The sequence below is a fragment of the Rhea pennata genome, chromosome 26 (assembly GCF_028389875.1).
Source record: "Rhea pennata isolate bPtePen1 chromosome 26, bPtePen1.pri, whole genome shotgun sequence".
NCBI classification, from domain to species: domain Eukaryota; kingdom Metazoa; phylum Chordata; class Aves; order Rheiformes; family Rheidae; genus Rhea; species Rhea pennata.
In genome coordinates, this window is record NC_084688.1 from 2,604,205 (window position 1) to 2,624,747 (window position 20,543).

At 48.6% G+C, this 20,543-nt stretch overlaps 1 protein-coding gene across 1 annotated transcript; it reads right to left on the minus strand.

The window, feature by feature from the left end:
- Positions 1 to 9,273: 9,273 nt before the first annotated feature.
- On the minus strand, positions 9,274 to 10,932 carry HOXB1 (homeobox B1). Its single transcript, XM_062595715.1, has 2 exons — positions 10,323 to 10,932; positions 9,274 to 9,599 (listed from the first exon to the last, which is right to left on the minus strand). The coding sequence occupies exons 1-2, from the start codon at positions 10,930 to 10,932 to the stop codon at positions 9,274 to 9,276; spliced, it is 936 nt and encodes a 311-aa protein (XP_062451699.1).
- Between the last annotated feature and the right edge of the window lie 9,611 nt (positions 10,933 to 20,543).

Genomic DNA, 20,543 nt, shown 5'->3' on the forward strand with positions numbered 1-20,543 from the left:
AAGCAAGCCAGATGAGGTTCCAGTGATACCTTTCATAGCCAAGACTGCAGTTGATTTATGTCCAGTGCTGATGATGACAGAAAAGCACAGGCTAGTTAAAACAGTGTTCTTGGTGTATTTCATGTATGACCGGACAAAGCTTAACACAGCAGGTCAAAGACATTGCAAAAATTCAAGACCTTAACAAATGCTCTACTCTGCATCTAACTCAAAGGCTGAAGAGGATATCATCCTTACAAGCTTGGCACTGCTGGCAAACTGCGGATTTCTGCTCTTGGCCTCTGTCACTCTGTACAGCATCAGACAGCTGACTGACCTCAGACTGCCTTCATCAGCTGTTCAAATGGACTTTGTTCAAACTGTCCTCAGGGAGTGCTCAGACAATCCTTTCTGCAGGCAAAACTTGCTGCATGCTCACTTCCAGCACCAGCCTGTTCACAGGCAGCTGTGGATCACTGAACCTGACTGCAGCATCCTCAGGAACAGGTAAAAGGGCTTGGTCCAACACAGGCCCCTGAGGATCAACAACTCAATCCTAGCCAGCTTGGCTGCTGGAGTTATAGCAGTGGGCAGAAAGCACTTGAGACAGCGCAGCTAATCATGATACCTTTGATGTCTTGAACTATAAGCTGTATGAAGCAAAGAGTTTCATTCACAGCACCTAGCACAGTAAGAGTCTCACCTTCCTGGGAAATAGGGTGCACAGTACAAAGTCCTATCTTAGGATTTCTCTGCCTTTTTCCCCTTATTATCCTGAGAGAAAATACATATGTTGTGTTTGGATTATATTATTTGTATTTTCTGATGAAGCAGCAGAGACAATATTAAATGCAAAGACTGTCAAATGATTTTCATGGCACTATCAATTTCCTATCAAGCATGTAGGAGAGGCAGGGTATGGGTCAAGGAAAAAAAAAGATTTACTTTTCCTTCATATGCACAGCCTTGGCAACCCAGTTGTGAATGCTCTGAATTTGTAATAAGCCATTCAAAAAGCTCCCTTACAAGACTTTTTAACTTTGCAGGCAACCAGACTCCATAATCAAGTCTTACAACATAGCTCACTACTTCATAAAATTGAAATAAATCATAAAAGGGGCATATTAAAATAATTTGTATCAGTAGGGACTGATTTAAAGCCCAGCTCCTCATCCATCAATGAGATGCTTTCATTTACTAGCATATTCCTACAAACTGCAGAAAAGCTTCACCAAATCCATTAATAATAAAGAAGAGAGAGCCTTCGTAGAGAAAATGGACAAAAGGGAAAGCAGAGAATGATTCTAATAAACTTCTTTTTCTTTAGGAGATCCCCAGCAGTAATAATGATGGGAGTCAAATGGTCTCACTACTTTTGATCTTTTACTGAGAAATAATTTAGGACAATTTTTAATGCAGGGAAAAAAAAAATTTGTACCATTCAGCTCACAAAGAATAACATTAAAGAAAAGAGCAGCTGGAAAAAAATGGAAGGCAGTAAAACCGTCTATTTAGCTGGGAGAGGTCTAGCTAGGACAGGATTTATCCTTTGGAAACTGTGGAAGGAATGGACATCGATGATATAAAAGGCGCGGAGGGAAGGGCTTCCATTTCCTCGCTACCGTTGCGATAAAGCCGCAATAGTTACTTACAGCTGGCCGGGGAAATGGCCCGGGCCCGCCGCGGTGGCAGGGCTGGAGCCGGCCCGGGAAGCGCAGGGCTGCGGCCCGCGGCGGCCGCCGGGGCGCCACGGCGGAGCCTGCCCGGGCGGGGCACTGCGCGTCCCGGCGCCCAGGGACACCGCGGCTCCCAGCTTGCTGGTCCCGGGGTTCCGAAGAACTACAACAAACCTGAGCGTAGAGCCAAACTGTAACGCCCTGATCCTTTTGATGAGTTTTGTATTTAGGAGTAACGAGCAAAAGATCATTTGGTTTGCACACCGTGGAGTCGTTTATCAAGAACTCCGCCTTGCCTTTAAAATGTAAGATCCTTAAAAAATCTCCAGCTGCTAGGAGCTATATTTTCTTCATTCTGTCAATCGGCATTTAAATATGAACTTTCTAGAATTCTTCCATAGGAAACACAATTAAAGTTTCATTAAGAAAGCATTTTTTCTCGTATTCCTTTCTATAATGAAAGAACTAGACTCAGTGTTTCCACTCTGTGTGATGTGATAAAGTTCAAGGTAAATCCGTGGATATTTAACATGCTAACTGGAGCAAAAAGGGTTCAAACTGGGAACTAGATTTCAAGTATTGCTCCTTTCCATGCCAGTAGTACCAATATTTTCAGGTGTGTCATATTCGGAGTAACTCACACGGAGAAATATGATGTAGTAGTAACCCCAAAAATATGTATTATTTCCTTCCTTTCTGTGAGATACAGTAATAAAAAGAGAGAGACAGAGATTAAAAACCACTTTTTCGTGTGGGGGAAAATGTTCTCACCTAAATTAAGGAAATTCTTGGGAAAAGCTTTCTATTGGTGATTTTGATCCTTTAACTTGGCAAGAATAGGAACTCTTTGAACTCAGCAAAAGTTAGTGTACTTTGTTTTTAGACGAGAAATAGTTTATTTTACCGTCTTCATGCAGTGCCAGCTTCTCTATTTAAAATAAACAGTATATTGTTTTCTTTTTTCATAACACTGCTTTTTTGCTGTCTTTCCACGTGTAGCTCCGTATGTTGCTGCCTCGAGCGAAAAGATTGTGAAGATGTGCACAAAACCCCGTTGATGAAACGGGAGAGGGAAATGCAGAGGAAATGATCCGGGCCGCGTTGATGAGTGAAGGAAGAAATTAAAATAAAGACAGTCCGAGGTAAGATTTCCACTGAACTAACCCCCGGGGCGGAGCAGGGGGCGGGGGGGGGAAGGGGAGACCAGCAGAACCATGTAAGATACCACTCACTCCCTCGCTTTCTTCTGCCATCAAAACGCTTGTATTTTGGCACCTCGCCTAGTTGTTTAATCAACAGGGACTGCGATAACCTCGAGTATTTTATAGCCATTAACAAATCTGTTAAATCTCATCGGATTAGCTTTATGGCCACTAAAAGAGAGTTCACTTTCCAAGTGTGTGATTCTAAGAGACATCTAGAAAACCCGTTCTCAAGCCCTACAGTTTGCAATGCTGTGCATAAGGACTGTAGATGCACAGTATAGACCTGAAATTCCCCTTTTTCCCACAGACACTCTGCCAAGGTATTAAAAGGGTGCAAATATTCCACAGAGCCCATAGATCCTCAAACGACAGTTCTTACCTGCTTAATAGGGTTTTATTATGGGTGTTCTCCTTCCTAGATTTCAGTTTATGAGGCCTCCATCCAAGGAACTAATCTACAGGATCAGGGGAGCTGGTGTGGGAAGGACTCAGTAGCTGAGTACTCTGAGTAGAGCATCCAAACAGATGAATTCATAAGAAAAATGTTATATTAATATTATAATGAACAAATCCCAAGTCTGTGCCATCAAACTACTTGGATCGTATCTTGAGGATCTGTTTGGAAGGTGGGAAACAGGAAAAGAGGTGGGTGAGTAGACTTCTGTCTCTTTTGTTTTAGGGCACACCTGCAAGCACCCTAGCAGTTGCCAGGCTCCAGGGGCAAGCTCAGCCCTCTCTGGGACCCTATAGCTCTCCAGAGCTTGCCTAAAGCCATCTCCGCATTATTGCTCCAGGCAAACCAGCCTAGATTTTGTCTTAATTTTAGATTTTAATCTCTTGCCACCAGATATACATATATATAGATTTATATAGTACAACATATATGTGTATATATTATATATCATATAAACGCACATTAGGTATTATATTTATTCATATATGCTTATATACATCTATATACCTTTTTGCTCCCCACTGCAGTTTTTATGATTATGCTGAATTACAGGATCATATCTTCATTGTCACACAGGCCCCCGAGTAGAGTTAACATCCATGAATTATCCACCCTCCCAGAAGGGCTGACCTGTGCTCTCTGCACTGAAAAGCAGCTCCTGCTTTTCTTGGTGCCTCCTCCCTGGCCCAATGCTTTTTCTTTTTTAACCCCAAATAATTTTTCAAAGCAGCCTCCTGGCTGGGAGTGCTGAGTGCTGGCCTTCACTAGGGCTGGCTGGGATGCAGAGACCCAGGCTTGACCCCATCTCTGGTCCTCAGGCCAAGATGGGCCCATCTTTGGGTGAATTCATTTCAGGCTGAACTTTGTGTGAACCTGGGCCTGAGGGGAAGGGAACCCGGCAGAGCAAGACTGACAGAGGCAAGTTCTGAGCAAACCCATCAGCCTGAATAAATATTGAACAAGTCCATGTGAAGGCTAGGGTTGAAATGGAGCTGTCAGACCAGTGTAAACTGACAGGATAGGTGAGGCCTCTGAAGAGCAAGGAAACATTTTGTACACTCACTTCTGCAATTGTTCTTCCACTCCAGACCTCTGCCCCCAGACCTCATCTCACCTGCCTAAGAGCAGCCCTGAAGCTGGTCAGAACTGACATATCTGTGTTGGTGAATGCAAATGGCTGGGGGCAGATGGGGGAGTGAGGGGACTGCGCTATGGGGTAGCCCTTTTGGTGGAAGTGAGGAGAGGATTACAACTGAGATCAGACATGTAGCAGTGGATCAGAGGGGCCCCCGACTTAAATCCAGGTGACCTCAACAGCAGCAGCTCTGCAAAATAAATATGCTATATATTCACTAGAAATACAAATGAAATGCATCACTTATATAGAATCTATATAAACACACAAACGTATTAATACACCCAGCTCCCGGGATCTAGCAGTAACGTGCTCTCAAGGCAGTGCAGCAGGGGCCAAAGCTGCCCAGGGACAGGGAAGCTGGACAGGAAAGGCTGTCTGAACTGCCCTCCTGCTGCTCCAGGAGGCCCTGGGATTTGGGGCAGCAACACTTATCCCAGCACTTCCCATGGCTGCAGGTCCTTAGCCTGGTTCTCCAGGTACGAGGGACACTAAAAAGACATGCTGAGGTCAAAAATACTTAGAAAACTTAAAGACATGAAAATCCCTCCTCTTTTACCTGATTTAGGGTGTATCAACTCCCTTGGAAATGTTAGCACTAAGCAGCTGTGTGGACACCGTGAAGCCTCGAGTGCCACTTGCAGAAGTTGGATCAAGCTGTAGCTCAGTTCTGACTTGCTGCCGGTGTGATGAAAACTTCTTTCCTGTGTCCTGCTCTAGTTTTACTGAGTGCAGAGGTGGGGAAGGGGTGGTTCCTTTCTAATTTTGTTGTGTGAAAATGCTTGGAGAAACTGGGAAGTCTTCGACCCTTCTTCTCCACTTCAAGGCATCAAAGGCTCCTAGGGTTTGGGAAGAGCAAAACTCACCTATACTAGAGTTACTGAGTGGAGTTTTTGCCCTTGGACAGAGACCACTGGGAATGCTTCACACCTTCAGTGCAAAGAGGAGCCAGAGTTAATAGCAGCTGGCAAAGTAGAGTTGAAAGTAAGGAAGTCTTCAGGGTACTATTATGCTTTTTTAATAGAATGTCCTCTTCTGAGATCAAAAGGGCCTCACATTGTGAGAACAAATGCTTTAGGGAGAGGAGAAACATTTCTCACCAAGGGGTAAGGAACAGATGGCCCGGGAGTATCTGCCACGCCAGGCCAGAGCGCTGGGCACTCTCCCCACGTCTCTGCTCTGGGAGCAGAGTCAGAGGAGCGGGGCTGTGTGGCCTCCCCACACCGTCCCCTCCTCCCGCACAGGGACCACAGCTCCGGCAAGGCGACTGCCATTAATAATTTACATCGTTACTTTTCTTTAACTGGGAATTTCCCCTTCCTTTGGGATATTAAAGGAATAAATCTCCATTAAGATGTTGCTTTATGTGTGAATGTACAGGGGGACTTGGCTAATTTTCCTGCTCATGAAAAATACAGTACTAGGGACCAACAGACAGATAGACTTACAGATATGGGTGTATAAAGGATAACGAATAGCCACATTGTTGTGCATCATATATACATATATAATAAAGGCGTGTAGGTAGACTTCGTATTTGGGGAAGTGTCTGATGATGTCCAGCTGTGGAGATACGGCTGAATATGGATAGAAGGAGGCTTAAGCATAGGTCTGCAGAGAAGTGTGTGCTTCTTTCAGTGTGGTCTATTCGGATGTGCTTTGGTGAGGAGCATGCGGTCACATCACGTATGGCTGCATAGGTACCTGCACGGCAGCCCCCGCGCTTGGGCTGCTTCTCGGAGTGCAGAGCGGCCACGTGTGTCCCTCGGTGCTTCCCAGGAGCATCTGTTACCGGCCGAGGGACCCCCAGCCGGGCTTGTCCTGGCTTGGCCTTTCTAGCCGGCTCCCGCTTCACAGCAGTGAGTTTCGGGCTCTTGACACAAAAGGGAGCGTGAGAAACTCGGAGGGAGAGGGGGAGAAAAGGAGATTAGCTGTGTGCGGTGAGCGTTGTTAAAGAAACGCGGCTTGGCAGCGGCGGGGGCAAAGGGAACGGTGAGGGGAGGTCTGGAGGGGGCTACATATGTAAGGGCGCAGCGGCGCAGTCTCTGCGGACTCTTCCGGAGACTCCCTTTGAGTTTCAAATGGGCCCTGGAGGCCTTTGTTGTGCCCGACTCACTGACACATCAGTAACCTCCTTTTTGTCCCTTCCTTTCCGCTCGGCTCTTCCCGGGCGCTGGACGGGGCCCGGCCGGCCCGAGGGGGTTTGCATCCTTCCTCACCTGGGCGACGAGCGGGGCTCCCGTCCCTTCGGAGCCTGCGTCGGGGCACGCTGAGCTCCGAAGTCACAGGCGGAGAAGAAAATCTTCGCGGTGGAAACACATGAGCTTTCTGAAGAGCACTCCCGCCGTTTCAGTTAGACCATTCAGATCGCATAAGTTCAAGAAAACCTTCGATCACATTGGTTCAACAAATAGGTTAAACGAAGCTGACTCACCCCAACAGGTTATAAAGTCAATCCGGCTGCCTTTGCTTCCCCCCGCCCCTTCTCTCTCCTGATGTTTTGCAAACTGCTAGTGTAACAAAATCTTCTTTTCACCTTTCTCCCCTCCTTTTTCTCTTATCTCTGGACTAATTGGACACTCAAAACCTTTCTTCTCGTGTTAGGGAAGTATATTACATAGCGGAAGATTGTATCACTGGGGGAAGAGCGATGCTCTGTCGCCCGGGGACCTCCAGAGGAGCCGGGCTGGGGCTGCGCCAGGCCGGGCGGCGCTGCGGGGCAGAGCCGCCGGACCCGGTTGCCGTTGTAGCAGGTACTTTGCTCATTCCTCACGCCACGCACGCCCCCACCAAAAAGGTTTGCAAATTTGACGAAGCCAGAACAATAGTTTCTCCTGGCAGCCCCTCTGTTTACTTGTTTAGAAATCCCAGAGGCGTTTCGAGGTAAAAAGGTCAGAGCTATATCCGGACTGCCTCTTTCCTCCCTCCCCACTCTGCAAAGTATCCGCCTGGCAGCAGAAAGGCTCTGGCCCCCTGTGAGCTGGGGATATCTGCTGTGAGCCCCAGGCCCGAGTCCTTTCATGAAGTGTTCTTGTTCGTTACTTGCACTCTGGAAAACACCCATTCTTCCTTCGGGGGTCAGCTTGGGAATCTTAAGGGAGAAAACGAATTCACGCTTCATTTTGGTTCTGCATTGGATCAGATTTGCAGAACTGTTTCTTGTCATTCAGAAATTCACATTTTCCCTTTCGCAGACCCCAAGTTCGTTTCAGTTAATGACATTTTACTACAGCAGATTTGCTTCCGTGCCGGGAATGGTTACACTGAGGATGATGATGATATTCTGGTCACCTCAGGCCTTATTACACTCTGCTTTATAAAATAATTCCACGTGAAGCGTGGCACATTCCTACCGGGCACCATCTGGGCTTTGCACCACCTCCGCAGAGGGGACAAGAGCGGGGCCCAATCCTGCCGCTGCCAGTGCCAGGGGATTTCGGGGGGCATCGCGAGAAGCAGGAACGGGCACTCTGCTTAGGAGCTTTGGCAACGGCCAGAGGCTTCTCCTTCCTCCTTCCTCCTCCTCCCTCCGTCCCCGGGCTTTCCCTCCCACTCCCGCCCCATCTCACACATTTCCCTGGACCTGAGATATTTCCATTTAGCTCAGAGCCGATAGGACTTGCATGTGGAAAAAGTAAACTTTATTAGACTGAGGTAGTTTCGTTTCAAAGTACAGAGGACAAGGAATAGACCAAAGGGGAAACGGGAGAATCCGATTAAGAATTTGCTAGTTTTTCTCGATGCCGTTTTTCTCTTTAAAGCACTTTTAACGAAAGTTTCCCTGATTTTCATTTCATTCTACGCTAAAATTTCTCGTGGGGAAGGGAGACAATTAACCGTGGTTAAATAATGTTTTTATCGGACTCCGATAAGCCTACGGAGGAGTGGGGGGTTACAAGAAACCGTGCTACTTCGTTTCAAGACTGCACGAACAAGACAAACAATAAATATCAGTCAGTCCATCAGTGTCTGGGGGAGCCAAGAGCTGCTGCCCCACTCCGCAGCCTTGTTCTCGTGCACATTCACACCTCGTACGACAACGACCGTTGCCCAAAGTACCCCGAAGTCAGCCTTCTCCTAATCTCGTTTTCTCTGATAGCACAACCCTCTCTCCCCCAGGACTAGTAACAATCATAGTCGAAGAGCGTGCAGAACCCTGTAAAGCAGTAATAGTGCAAAATGGTAGAAGACGAGTTGCATTTTTGCCTTGTGTTTGTTTGTGTCTTTTCAGAGGCTTCTAGCATTTTTTATACGTCAAATCTCATTCCAAGATATACAAAGAGTAAATAAAAGAGAAACAAAAAATGCTCAGAACTTTTTACACTCTCATGAGGAGGAAAAAAATACATCAAATGTAGGATTCTTGCAGACAAAAGTCATTGTGCACATTTTAAAAACGAGAGAGAACTATATTCGTTTTAAAGTTTCTGTAGTTGAAAGTGCAGTTCCTATCGGAGAGGGAGAAGGGAAAGGGAGAGGGAAAGACATCCCTGAGACAAATGGCTATTGCTAAAAATATATGAGGACACGGCTGCTCCTTTGGAGTCCAGTGTCCAGAGGGTCTATAAATTAAGAGAGAGAAATGCAAGCAGGAGAATTAATATCACACGCGCGGTGACGACTCTAGCCGAAGGGACTGCTCGGAGGGGACGCGTGTCCTGCTTCCGCGCGGGTGGATGTGCCCGCTCTGCTCGTGCGTGTGTGTGGACGGGGCTGTGCGTGGGAGGCGCGTGTTCGTGCGTGTGTGTCTGCTCGGGGTTGCCAGGAGCAGCTGCCCCGTCAGAACAGACGGGGTTGATCACTGCACCCCTGGAGGGACGTGTTTCAGGAAGACACCGAGCTGGGGGAGGCCTCAGGTGAGGTGCAGTTGGACTGATCCGATGCTTCATTTGCTTCCTTCGCAGATCTGGAAGCAGCAGCTGGGGCTAGACTTTCTTTTTCCCTCTTTTTCTGCTTCATCCGCCTGTTCTGGAACCAGATCTTCACTTGGGTTTCGTTGAGCTCCAGGGTAGCAGCGATCTCCACCCTTCGGGCGCGGGTGAGATACTTGTTAAAGTGAAATTCTTTCTCCAGCTCCGTCAGCTGCTTAGTAGTGAAGTTGGTGCGGATGGTGTTGGGTTGGCCCAGCAGTCCGTACTCCGACACTTTAGCTGTTAACGAGCAAACACCAACAGGGCAGGAGCAGCCAAAGCAATTCCCTCGCTGGGGCCGGGGACACTGTGGGTGCCCGACCAAGCGGGCTCTCCCCCACTCCCCTAGTTTCCGGGGCATTTGGTCCCTCCACCACCCGCAGCTCAGTCCTCTCTCACGGAGCCTGAGCTATTCCTGGCTTCCCAGCCTACGGATATCACCTCGAGGGGCAGACAGCCCCTGGCTCTGCCAACCTCCCTCTTCTCTTGCAACCATTCTCCCGCGTTCCCTGCAAACTGCCATGAAACTTGAACGTGCGTGGGAAGGAGTGGAAGGGGAGGGCGAGGGCCATGATGGGGGGAGGAGAGAAGAGTGAGATTTAAGAAAGATTGTGGAGAAGGAAGTTGAACAATAGGGGAGATGGAAGCCACAACTGTGCGAGAGGCAGGAAGCCTGGAGCGTTTCCTATTCCGAACGAAGCTTAAATCGCATTAGGCCTGCGGGAAACTGAGCTCAGGAGCCCGCCATCAGATGCGTCTGGAATATCTCTAGCTGGCTTTTCTGCAGCACTGCGCTGGCGTTTAAATAAAAACAGATTCATGTTCCCCTGGAAGATGAGCCTTGAGTACCAGCCCCAGAGAAGGCAACCCTTCCTAGCAGGGCTGCGCAGCTGCCCCCCCTCCCTCTGCTCCCTCCCCGAGAGGGGACCCATCCCCGCAAAGCTCTGCACTCGCCAGACTCACCTGTCTTGGGCGGGTTCCTCTTTACTTTCATCCAGTCGAAGGTCTGCGTGGCGCTGGAGTTGGGGCAGGGCTCAGAGGGACACGCAGGGTCTTTGTCCTCGTTTAGAGAAGGCGAAAGATTGCTGTAAACCGCGGGCAAATAGCTGGGCTGCTCCTGCCCGTAAAGGTGTTGCTGGTACTGTCCAGCGGCAGCCACAGCCCCGCAGTAGCCCTCTGCTAGGGAGCTGAGTGTGGATCCCGCGCTGGCGGAGTACCCCGGCGCTTGGAAGTAGGCACCATCCGCATCCTGCTGGCCGAGGTAGAGCTGGTGATGCCCGTAGCCGGGGCTGCAGGTCTGGGCCGGGTACCCGGCGGCTGGGGCAGCGCCCGCGAAGGGGACGGCGCGCCCGGAGGAGGGCGGGTGGTAGCCGGGGCTCTGCTGGGGCAGATGGGCAGCGGCGGCCGCGCTCCCTCCTATGCCAAAGCGCCCGTCTCCACTGAAAGTGTCACTGGCAGGGCTACCTGAGCAAGAGGGGAAGGAAGGGGAGCTCTGCTCTAAATGAGGGTAGGCGCCCGTCCCACGGTTACAAATTGCATACTCTAAGAAGGAGTTCATCCTAGTATTGTCCATCTGCCACTGATGGAGGAGGGTCAGCCTGTTTTGGGGGGGATTCCGCCTGCCCTACAACCTTTAGATAGTATGTCAAAGCTGTAAAACTTCCTTCCATGCATCGCTAGCCCTCGAAGCCCGGAGCCTTCGGCAGGGTTTGGGCTGGGGGCTGGGGCGGGGGCCACGTGGTCCGGCCCGAGCCCAATGAGCTCCTGAAGTTTGTCAGATATCTGAGCTCATCCATCAAGGCCCTGACATTTGCATGACAAAGGGGTTTCAATCAAACCCTGCCCATCAATCTGATAACAACACGAATACGTCAAAATCTTTCCTCAAAGACTTTAAAAGAGAGAAGGGAGGTGGGGTGCGGGGAGGTGGAGGGGAAGAGGGGACTAGAGGAAGAATTACAATTATTCACGACTGTTTTAAGCGCTAAAAAAGCCCCCAAGTTATACCATCAACCAGTTTCATCAAAACTTCCCCTTCTCCCAACTTAAAAAGGTTTTTTCCTCCAATCCTAGCTTCACTTGACAAAAAAAAAAAAAAAAAAAAAAAAAAAAAAAAAAAAGAGTAGAGAAAGACGTAGGGAAATGTTTTTTTCCAACTACCTAAATATGCCCTTTTTTATTTCGAAACTTTCCCCGTAAAGTGGCTTGGACATGTTTAGAGTTGTCTGGGCTGATAAGTCTACGAAAAGCTCCTAACAATAAAAAAAAAATTAAAAAAAAGAAAGAAAAAAAAAGAAAAGAAAAGAAAAGAAAAAGAAAAAACGCCCCATGTGTTTTAATTTTGCTGCACCGGCTTTGTGTCTAGAGCCAGTGTGGATAAAAGCAATATAATTAAATCAATATTCTAATGAGGCGATGAAATAAAGTTAGGAACACAGAATGTCTTTTGTTTGAGAAATACCATACACAGCTTAATAACAAGAGGAATTGAACTAAGTATTATCTATGTGTCTACCATCTTAGTATCTTTTTATCCATCTGCTCATCCATGCTCCTATTCATGTATTTTCTATTGAAAACGAGATGTTTTGAAGAGTTTTAACTAATTCTCGAACCTTAAGCTGCGCTTTTCAGTTACAAACTTGGCTTGATCTTTTCCTGAATCTATTGTAAGACTCTAATTTTCTTCTAGCAGAGTCCAACTGATGAGTAGGTGGAAAGACATTAACTTCAGGCCGACCACTCCGCTGCTCACAGAATGGAAACATAGGTAGGCAACATTTATTTACTTGTTAGCAGAGGGGAGACAAGAGCACCCAACAATATGACGCCCACAGTCATTTGTTACTTGTCAGAATATTTACTGGTTACTCAGCCTTTAAGAAGAACCAGGAGGGTTTCTTTTTTCAGGCCAAAAGTTCACTTTGAAAGGCATAAACACGTTCTCTAGTTCAGGCTGATGCAACACGTTGGGGTAACATTTGTTAAGAAACTGCAATCCAGGCAGCCATGGCACCAACCCTCCTCCCACCTTTAAATCCCCAAGAGAGAAAAAGTGAGTTAGCCAGCTACAATTCTCGTCCTTCACTAAAAAAGAATAGGGAGAAAAATATTGCCAGTGCTGCCTGGCTATTTATTCATTTATTCTGTGGATTCTGCTGATGCTGAGATATTCAAGAAGCAAATATTCTAGGTTACAAATGCTCTCTGAAATTCACTACAACCTTTTTTGCATAAAACAACCGAAAGTGATTATAAAGATTCAAGGCAACTATCATGTCATTCTCCTTGTAAGAGAAATCGGTTTCTAATTTGATTCCAGGAGTGCTTTTTATATTATGTTACGTTCATGTTTAAATTGAATGTATTGTATTTAAATGATGCTTACAATAGATGATTTATGGATTTAAAATGAAAAAAGAAGAGGATAGATGTTTATTTCAGCCTTGAACCAATTGTTTTGTATTGTCTGATAATTTTCTACCATGATCTCACTCTAGTGTTACATTAAGGGAATGCTTTATGTCATTAAAATACAGCTGTCTTCTGGAGTTTCAAAATTAGCTCCGAGAGAACTCACTACTGCAGAGTTATGGAGGTAAAACTTTTGCTATTGAACTTCCCTTAGTGAAGCTTAAGCCAAACTTTAGACCTGAGGTAGTTTTGAGATAAAAATAGAGGTTTTTTGATAGCCAGATAAATTGGACAGGATGCGACCAGCATTCTAGCCATTAAATACATCAAGTATTCGGACCCGAGGGAGGATAAAATACGGTCCTTGGACTCCCGGGAACCATTCCAAATCTTAGCTTATTCGGCGAAAGTGACGGTATTGGTGAGATGGGTACGGGAAAATGAAGACGCTGGTGAGGTGGACATGCGTGGAGGTGAAGTCTCCTTGGCAGAGGCTTTTGCTTCCCGCTGTGGAGGTAACTGATCACGAAAGATGGGCTGCGAGCTGATTCCCTCCCAGCAAGGGCACTCTGCGTTGCCGGTCTTGCCCTGGCACCGGTAACCGCTCGCCATCTGCTCCTCTCCGCCGGGCAAGGCCCCTCGCTCCCTACCTGCTGGCGGCAGCCCAGGCAGCAGCAGACCTGGGCACTTTTCGGGAGGGGGAACGGCAGGATGAAAGGTGCTGGGTTCCCCCCGCGCCCCGGCTCTGCCTTGTGCGGGGCAGGGAGATGCCAGGGGGGCAAGGCGGCATCGCGGGGGCTCCGCGGGGCGCCCCAGCCCGGGGGCTCGCGGCGGCCGCAGCTCGGCGCCCGCCGCTGCCGGCGCGGCCCGGCGGAGCGGGCGGAGGCGCCCGCGCTTCGGCTCCCGCCGCGCTAGGCGCTCGGCTGCTCTCCCACAACAAAGTGCCTGGCCTGCGGCTGCTGCGCCATATTTTCAAAAGTCCTCAGCGCTGACGTGCGTGCAGGCTGCCCTTTGGAATCGCTTTCCCAAATTTCATTCTTAGCTCCTTTGCTTGGATCCGATATAAAATTGCTGCTATTATTATTGTTTTTAATTCCCCTCTTGAAAACGATGTGAGACCCACTTGCAGTACAGACTTTCAGAATCCAGAGGAAAAGGAAATATCACATTATTGGTAACGATTCTTCTGATGAACCTAGCTCTATTATTTACATATTTATTCCTTTAAAACACACATTATGGCCAGTTGAGAGGGAAGCTGGTCAAAATAACATGAGAAAAGGTGTAAGTGGAGATTCTCAGATTCACAGACCTCTGTCCTCCCTCTCTCCTCCTCCCTGAAAACATTTAATTAGCCATTACCCTTTCATTATATTTATTGCTTAATTTTCACTTATTTTTTTGTGGGAAACAGTAGCGTCGGTAATTGTTCCTACCCCCTATAGCACAAAAGGCGCCGTTTTGGGGATAGTGGTGTCTTTTACTCAACGAGATTAAAATAAAATATCTGGAGACTGCTGAAGATAAAGGCGAGCGGGGAATTTTAGCTCTTTGGTTCCTGGGAAAAGAATCTGAGCTGGCCAAGAGACTGGTAGGCTGGTCAATGAGAGGAAGAGGAAATTACTTTGTTGCTTGCTGGGTCAGATTTCTTGCATGGCACTAAGTGTCTAACACTCCCCAGAAAAGAGCTGTTTTCCTGAGCTTGGTTTCCGATTCCCCATGAGCTAATGCAGGGCTCCAGGCCTAATGCTCTTCGGGAATTATTAGCCTAAAACCCAGGCATTATGTGATGAGCGGGTAGAAATGAGGAGGTTTCCAGCAGAATAGGCGGGTTTTCTGCCGGGCTGCTGGCACCGCGGAGCTGTGCTGGCGGGAGCGCTCCCTGCGCCCCAAACGTGCCCCTGCGCCCCGGCCGCTCCGACCTCCCCGAGGCAGCGGTGGCCGCACATGTGCCATGACGAGACCTGGGCAGCTCAGCAGCCGTCATTCGTCTGATGCACTTCCCGGGGTGAAAGCACCCACTCTCTCTCGCTATTAGTTCAGCAGGGATGCTGCCTTTGGCCCTCTAGAGAAAACCACGTCTTCATTCCATCTCTCTCCAGTCCCGTAGAGGACATCTTTTTAAAGTAAACATTTTGCTGAGAGTGAATTCTCCCTTTTAGAGACATAAACTAGCTCCATGAAACTCGGTGCTACAGCAGGCTGAGGGGAGGGAAAGGAGAGCTTTCGCCCTTTCCTAACCGATGGCTTGTTTGCCTTGAAACAACTGGCTTGACGTGTAGGATAGGGCCCCTCGGAAAATGGATTGTGGGAACACTTCTTGCAGCAAATCTTCATGCGAGACAAGTCCGGGAGCTTTCTCTGCAGGAGATACAGAAGAAATTAAGCATTTCCAAGGCTCCAGAGCGCGCAGACAGAATCTTCAGATGTTTCATTCTGAAGTTAAATATAACTCTCTGCAGAGAAAGTTTGTGTCGTGCCTACGAAATGTCACTTCTGGCTCCTCGCGGGGTGATTTATAAGTAGCGCTGCTGACGCTTGGGATGTGTGCTTGGCTGTGGACTTCGTTATCGCCAAAAAGGACTTCTCCTCAGAAACTGTCAGAGAAGTTTACAGTCCCGGCATGTGTCCTGTTAAATCATAGCCTCCTACGTATGTGTATATTCGGGTCTAAAAACTAAAGGGAAAAAATAAATAATAATACAGAAAACGGCTTCAGAGTTTGTGAGTCCAAAGAAATGCTGAATGAATCCTTTTAATGAGTTACAGGCATCGGGCTATCTCTGAGCTGAAGAACAGATAAGAGATAATTAAGATAAGATGTAATTGTTGTCTGCGGTGCTCAGGAGCAGGGCGAGCGCAGGGCCGGCGGCTTGGGGGGCAGTGGGGCTCCGAGGAGGCCCGGCTTGGGGCGAGCAGCGGCTCTGGCACGGCTCTTCCTCGCAGCCTTCCGCGGGGAGCGCGAAGTCCCTCGGTTTTGGGGCACCCTGGTCAATTCGTGTAACTCCGTGGACAGGGTTTGATTTTTTAGCAATGAGACCCCGCCGGGAAACGGAGACGGTCCGCAGGTGGTCAGCAACAGCGCAGGGGGGATGAGAAGCCCTCTTAGCCAGGAAGGGAGAAATTAGTTTTGTGTTGTCGGTCACTCACACTGTGAGTGGAACTTTTGAGCGAGAAATACCTGTTTCTGTATTTCTCCTTTTTGTGTTTCTCCTTTTCTGTATTTCTCCCTTTTTTGGGGGTGGCACAAACCCATCTCAACTCTACAAACCCCCCAACTCCAAGCTCTCCCAGCGCCGAAAGATCAAACTCCTCCGATGGCTCTGGGGAACCTGCCCCGTTTGCTTGGGGGAACCTGTCCTGCGTGCACCGGCTGTTACTCGCAGTGAGAGTTGTGGGGAGGTTGGTGCTGTGGTCCCAAGGCAGGGATGCGTCTATGTGTGTAAGTCGAGTCGTCACGCTAATTAGGTTCATTAGGCCTTTCTACTCGGGGGAGAGTGGAGAGGACAGATCTGTATCTGCTGCCTGCGCGCTGCCGTAGCGGGCGGCCCCGAGCGCCCAGCGGCCCCGGGGAGGCCGAGGCCTCTCCCAGCGCAGCTCGCCGGGCCGCCGGGCCGCCGGGCCGAGGGCCGTGCCCGGGCCGCTGACACCTGGGCTTAGAGCTGGGACTGACCCTGACGTGCTTCATCCTCAGGGAAACCTCTTTGGATTGCAGTCAGGTCCGTGCAGCTATCAGCACCAGCAAGTCCGGGATGTGCTAGTTCCGCCTAAAGCTGCCTTTTAATTCATTAAATTTGATAATTGCATGATTTTATTAACATCCTCACCAATATTGCTAATATTAGTACGCCAGCATGAGCAATATTGTTTCAAGTACTATCCCCCCTGGCCTTGAGAACTAGATTCAACTAGGACTACAGAGCGAATCGCAGCATTTCTGAAAGTAGTTACTCCGGACGGCACACACTACAATTTCCTCTTCCCTGTATACAGAGAAGAAGAAGAAAAAAAAAAAGAAAAAAAGAAAAGAAAAGAAAAAAAGAAAAAGGCAAAGCTGCGATGGAGGAGGGAGGTGCCAGGACGGGGCACAGGAGGAAGCCTCCTCGCCTAACAACTTTCTCTGATGATGATGGAGCATTAAGAGTGTTCATCAAGCTCCGATCACTCGGGACTGGGATGTGCTAGTGACAGAAAAGGATGCTACAACACTGAGGAGAAAAGGGTCAGCAGAGATTCAGAAAAATTCCCGGCAAGCCAGAGTTTGGCATCAGCAGCTCAGGTGGAAAGTCGGGATGATTTTCCAAGAGAAGTTAACTCTTCCCATCTCGTACTTTACTGGATTAACTCCTGCCACACTCTCTCATACACGTTTTATTTGGAGGTTTACTGCTTTGAGCCTTCCTATGGCTGTAGTAGTTTAGTTCAACATCTTTAGGACCTCAAGTAGCTCTTTAGCAAATATATCCCCAGACTAGATCAGCACAAGATAAATATTACTTTAGCATCCTTACAATACGTGCGAGCATATCTCGTTTGCATATTTCTAGGTTAATAATCGTGAGGCGATTGCAGTGTTTTGACAACGATCAAGAGCTGAATATGCTTAATATGCTTAATATATGCCCTCCAGTTGCACAGAACAGAAGGGCAGGGTTGCAAATATGCATTCTCCATTTGTTTGACATTTTGAAGAAGGTAAAGAATGGCTGAACTAATGGCGAAATCTTACAGTCATTCAATAATTTAGATTTTATTGAATATTCCCCTTCTTTCCTCCGACATTTCAGTCTTGCTAATTAGGACAAATAAGAAGGGGCCTGCTGTTAGCAAGGATAATAACTGGCGAGGTTCCATTTATTAAGTCACTTTCCGTGGGTGTGGAATTGATCTGTGGCTGTGACTGGCATGCTTTGTAGACCTGCAGCAACTTTGAGAAGTCATTATGATCTGCAGAAGGGCCCTTGTTAGAGATTTGTATTGATAAGATGTCAGGGTTTACGGTGGTGAACTCGTGGAAAGCCCTTCCCCGCCCCACGCCGCGCTGCCCTCCGCGGCGGGCGCACCGGGGCTGGCGGCGCGGCGCCGCCCTCCTGGCCCGTGCCCGGGGAGCCCGCAGCGGGAGCCGTCCCGGTTCTCCCCCGTTCGCCTCTTCCTTCCCCTCCTCCCTTCCTCGCGGAAAGGGCGGGTGCGCTTGTGGAAATCCGCTGCAAGATTGATTTGCTAAGAGAGAAACGTGGGTTTTTAAGGTGAATAAGAAGATCTCCTCTCTTGAGAGGCAGATGGGAAGTGCAAATGCATGATCCACTCCCTCCCCCCCAAAGAGAAAGAGAAAGAAAAGAAAAGAAAAGAAAAGAAAAGAAAAGAAAGAAAGAAAGAAAGAAAGAAAGAAAGAAAGAAAGAAAGAAAGAAAGAAATGCAGAATGGCTGCTGCCCTGGGGACGGGACGGGGCAGTGCGTGTGAGAGCGCGGAGGCCGCGCGGGCGCGCAGCGGCGGCTCCGCAGCCCGGGCGCTTGGCGTGGGCTAGCTCCGACCATCTGATTCCCGGCTCCTGCCATTCCCCAACAAGCCTGTATTCAGGATTGCGAGAGGGAGGAGGCGAGAGGGGAAATATGTAAAGCACTGGAACAAATGGCGCTTTGATAGACAACGTCTGGCAGTGCCAACGCCGTCGCTGAGTATGTTCCAGAAGCTGGAGATATTAAATAAACTTAAAGATAATGAATAGCCTTCTGTGGTACTTGGGATATGCATGGGTTTCGTTCCCTCCACATGGCTGTAGGACTTCCAGAGCGCAGAGAGTCAGTAAAAGAAGGCAGCACCGGCGTGGCGATGGGGGAGGGACGTGATGACTCCCAGGCTAGGATGTGAATGCAGCTCATCCGGACTCGGTGTAAATTATGCACTAGACGCTTCCTTTTATTTATGTGAAGGTGTTAAGTAATGTTCACTTGAATATTTTAATTGCAATCTACTTCGATTTTCAATGTAAAACTAATCCGTCCTGGAGCGAGATGGCAGCAGGCTTGATACGTCTGCTCGTTTAGCAGGGGCGGGAAATAGGCTGGTGACATTATTAAGAACAAAAAGGTAGCTGTAAAATCAACCCCCCTTTGTTACAGCGGGAAGAGGTATTCCAGATCTTCGAACGGCAATTCCGAAAACATCTGTCGAGGGCTTTCTTTACGTTATTTTATTTCTTTTCACAGCCTCAAGTAGAAAAAAAGGCTGGGTCTGAGGCTCTTAATCGGAAATAAAAATAACGGGCGACTACGCGGAAGTTTCCCAGACTCCACGCTTTTCCTGGTGATTCTGGTGGGAGGATGACACCACCCAAGCACACTCCCAAGCACGGAAATAAACGAAACGACTCCCCTGTTCTCGGCGAGGAGAGATCGCAGCCCCCGAGGAAGCCCCCGCAAAGACTCCCCGCCCGGAGGCGGCCCCTGCGCGGGAACCGGGCGGCCGACGGGGCCGCGGCGGCCCCTCCGCCGGCCCCCAAGGAAGGGGCTGCCGCGCCGCTGCTGTCCGGGGCTGCGCGGCCCCTTTCCGCGCCCCACCGCGACTCCTTGCGCCATTTCAAGGACGCCTGGGCGCCCCCGGCCGCTCACCCCTGCCCCTCGCCGCCCCCCACCCCCTCCCGGCTCTCCTTTGCCCGCTACTTTCGCACAAATCCCACTTGAACGCCTCCCAAATTTCTGCCGTGTCTGAGGAAACACCAATGACTTAGCAAAGACGTAATATGATTTATTTTTGGTGTCACGGCGATTGATTCTTGCGCTGACCTCTTTTCATTCATAAGCCTCCCCACCCCCTCTCCCTACCCTCCCTCTTTGATATATGAGTTTTGTATTTAAAATTACATGTTGGAAGAAAGCTTTCGTAAAGGGACCCGTGAGCCGGGACAGAGCAGCACAAATTGCCATGGAAAGAGACTACCGATTCATTGGGCCGGGGGTGTTCTGGTTTGCACTACTAAAGAGCGAGAGAACGAGAAAGAGAGGAAAAAGAAAAGGCCTCTCTCGGGCTAATCTCTTGCTCCACTTTCCTTTAGAGCATTCATTTACGGACTGAAATGCTAGCAAGCATCATCCTCCCAGGGTGGATTTTTTGCACCTACCCCATATCCACCTTCACTTTTCCATCTTTTTTGTAGTCCGAGACATTTTAAACAGTACCAATTGCAACGCTGCCTGTGTGTATTTGTTGCTGCGAGAGCCGAGAGGAGAAGCAGGAGGAATGAGCTGAAGGCGAGATGCAGCCGGGCTGGGGGGGCTCTGGGAAGGGGGTCGCCGCAGCCCCCTGCGGCAGCGCGGGGAGCGGGACTTGCGTGGGGCCCACGCAGCTCGCGCCCGAGACCCGGCGCCTTCCCACCTCGCTGGCTTTGCGTTTGCTTTCCATCTTGTTTCTTTCGGCGATTTCCTTCCAAGCGCAGGAGGGGGGTTTTAGTTACAAAAAAAAATGTAGCGACGATTGTTAAAATTGGAAACAAATGTCCTGCTTTGATTTATTTTTTAACATGCTCAAAGAAAATGCAGACAGAATTGAATACAGCAAATATTTCTGACTTCTGAAGCCTCTTCAAATGGGAGCAATTTCTTTTGTCTCCTCTCTCAATACACTCAAGCAGATGATTAGGGCATCAGATTACTCCAAAGCAGGAAAGAGGAAGGTAGTTAATTTAGGCAAAAAAAAAAAAATGTTAAAAGAAATATATAGTAATTAGTAACACACGTTCTTGATTTTATAAAGACATTTATTTACGCTATGAA

What these genes read in the sequence shown, in the direction of transcription:
- HOXB1 (XM_062595715.1), bottom strand. Translation starts at nt 10,932, where the DNA reads ATGGACAATACTAGGATGAACTCCTTCTTAGAGTATGCAATTTGTAAC. An exon ending in GAGGAACCCGCCCAAGACAG is followed by an intron (nt 9,600 to 10,322) that starts GTGAGTCTGGCG and finishes GCTCGTTAACAG; the next exon opens with CTAAAGTGTCGGAGTACGGA.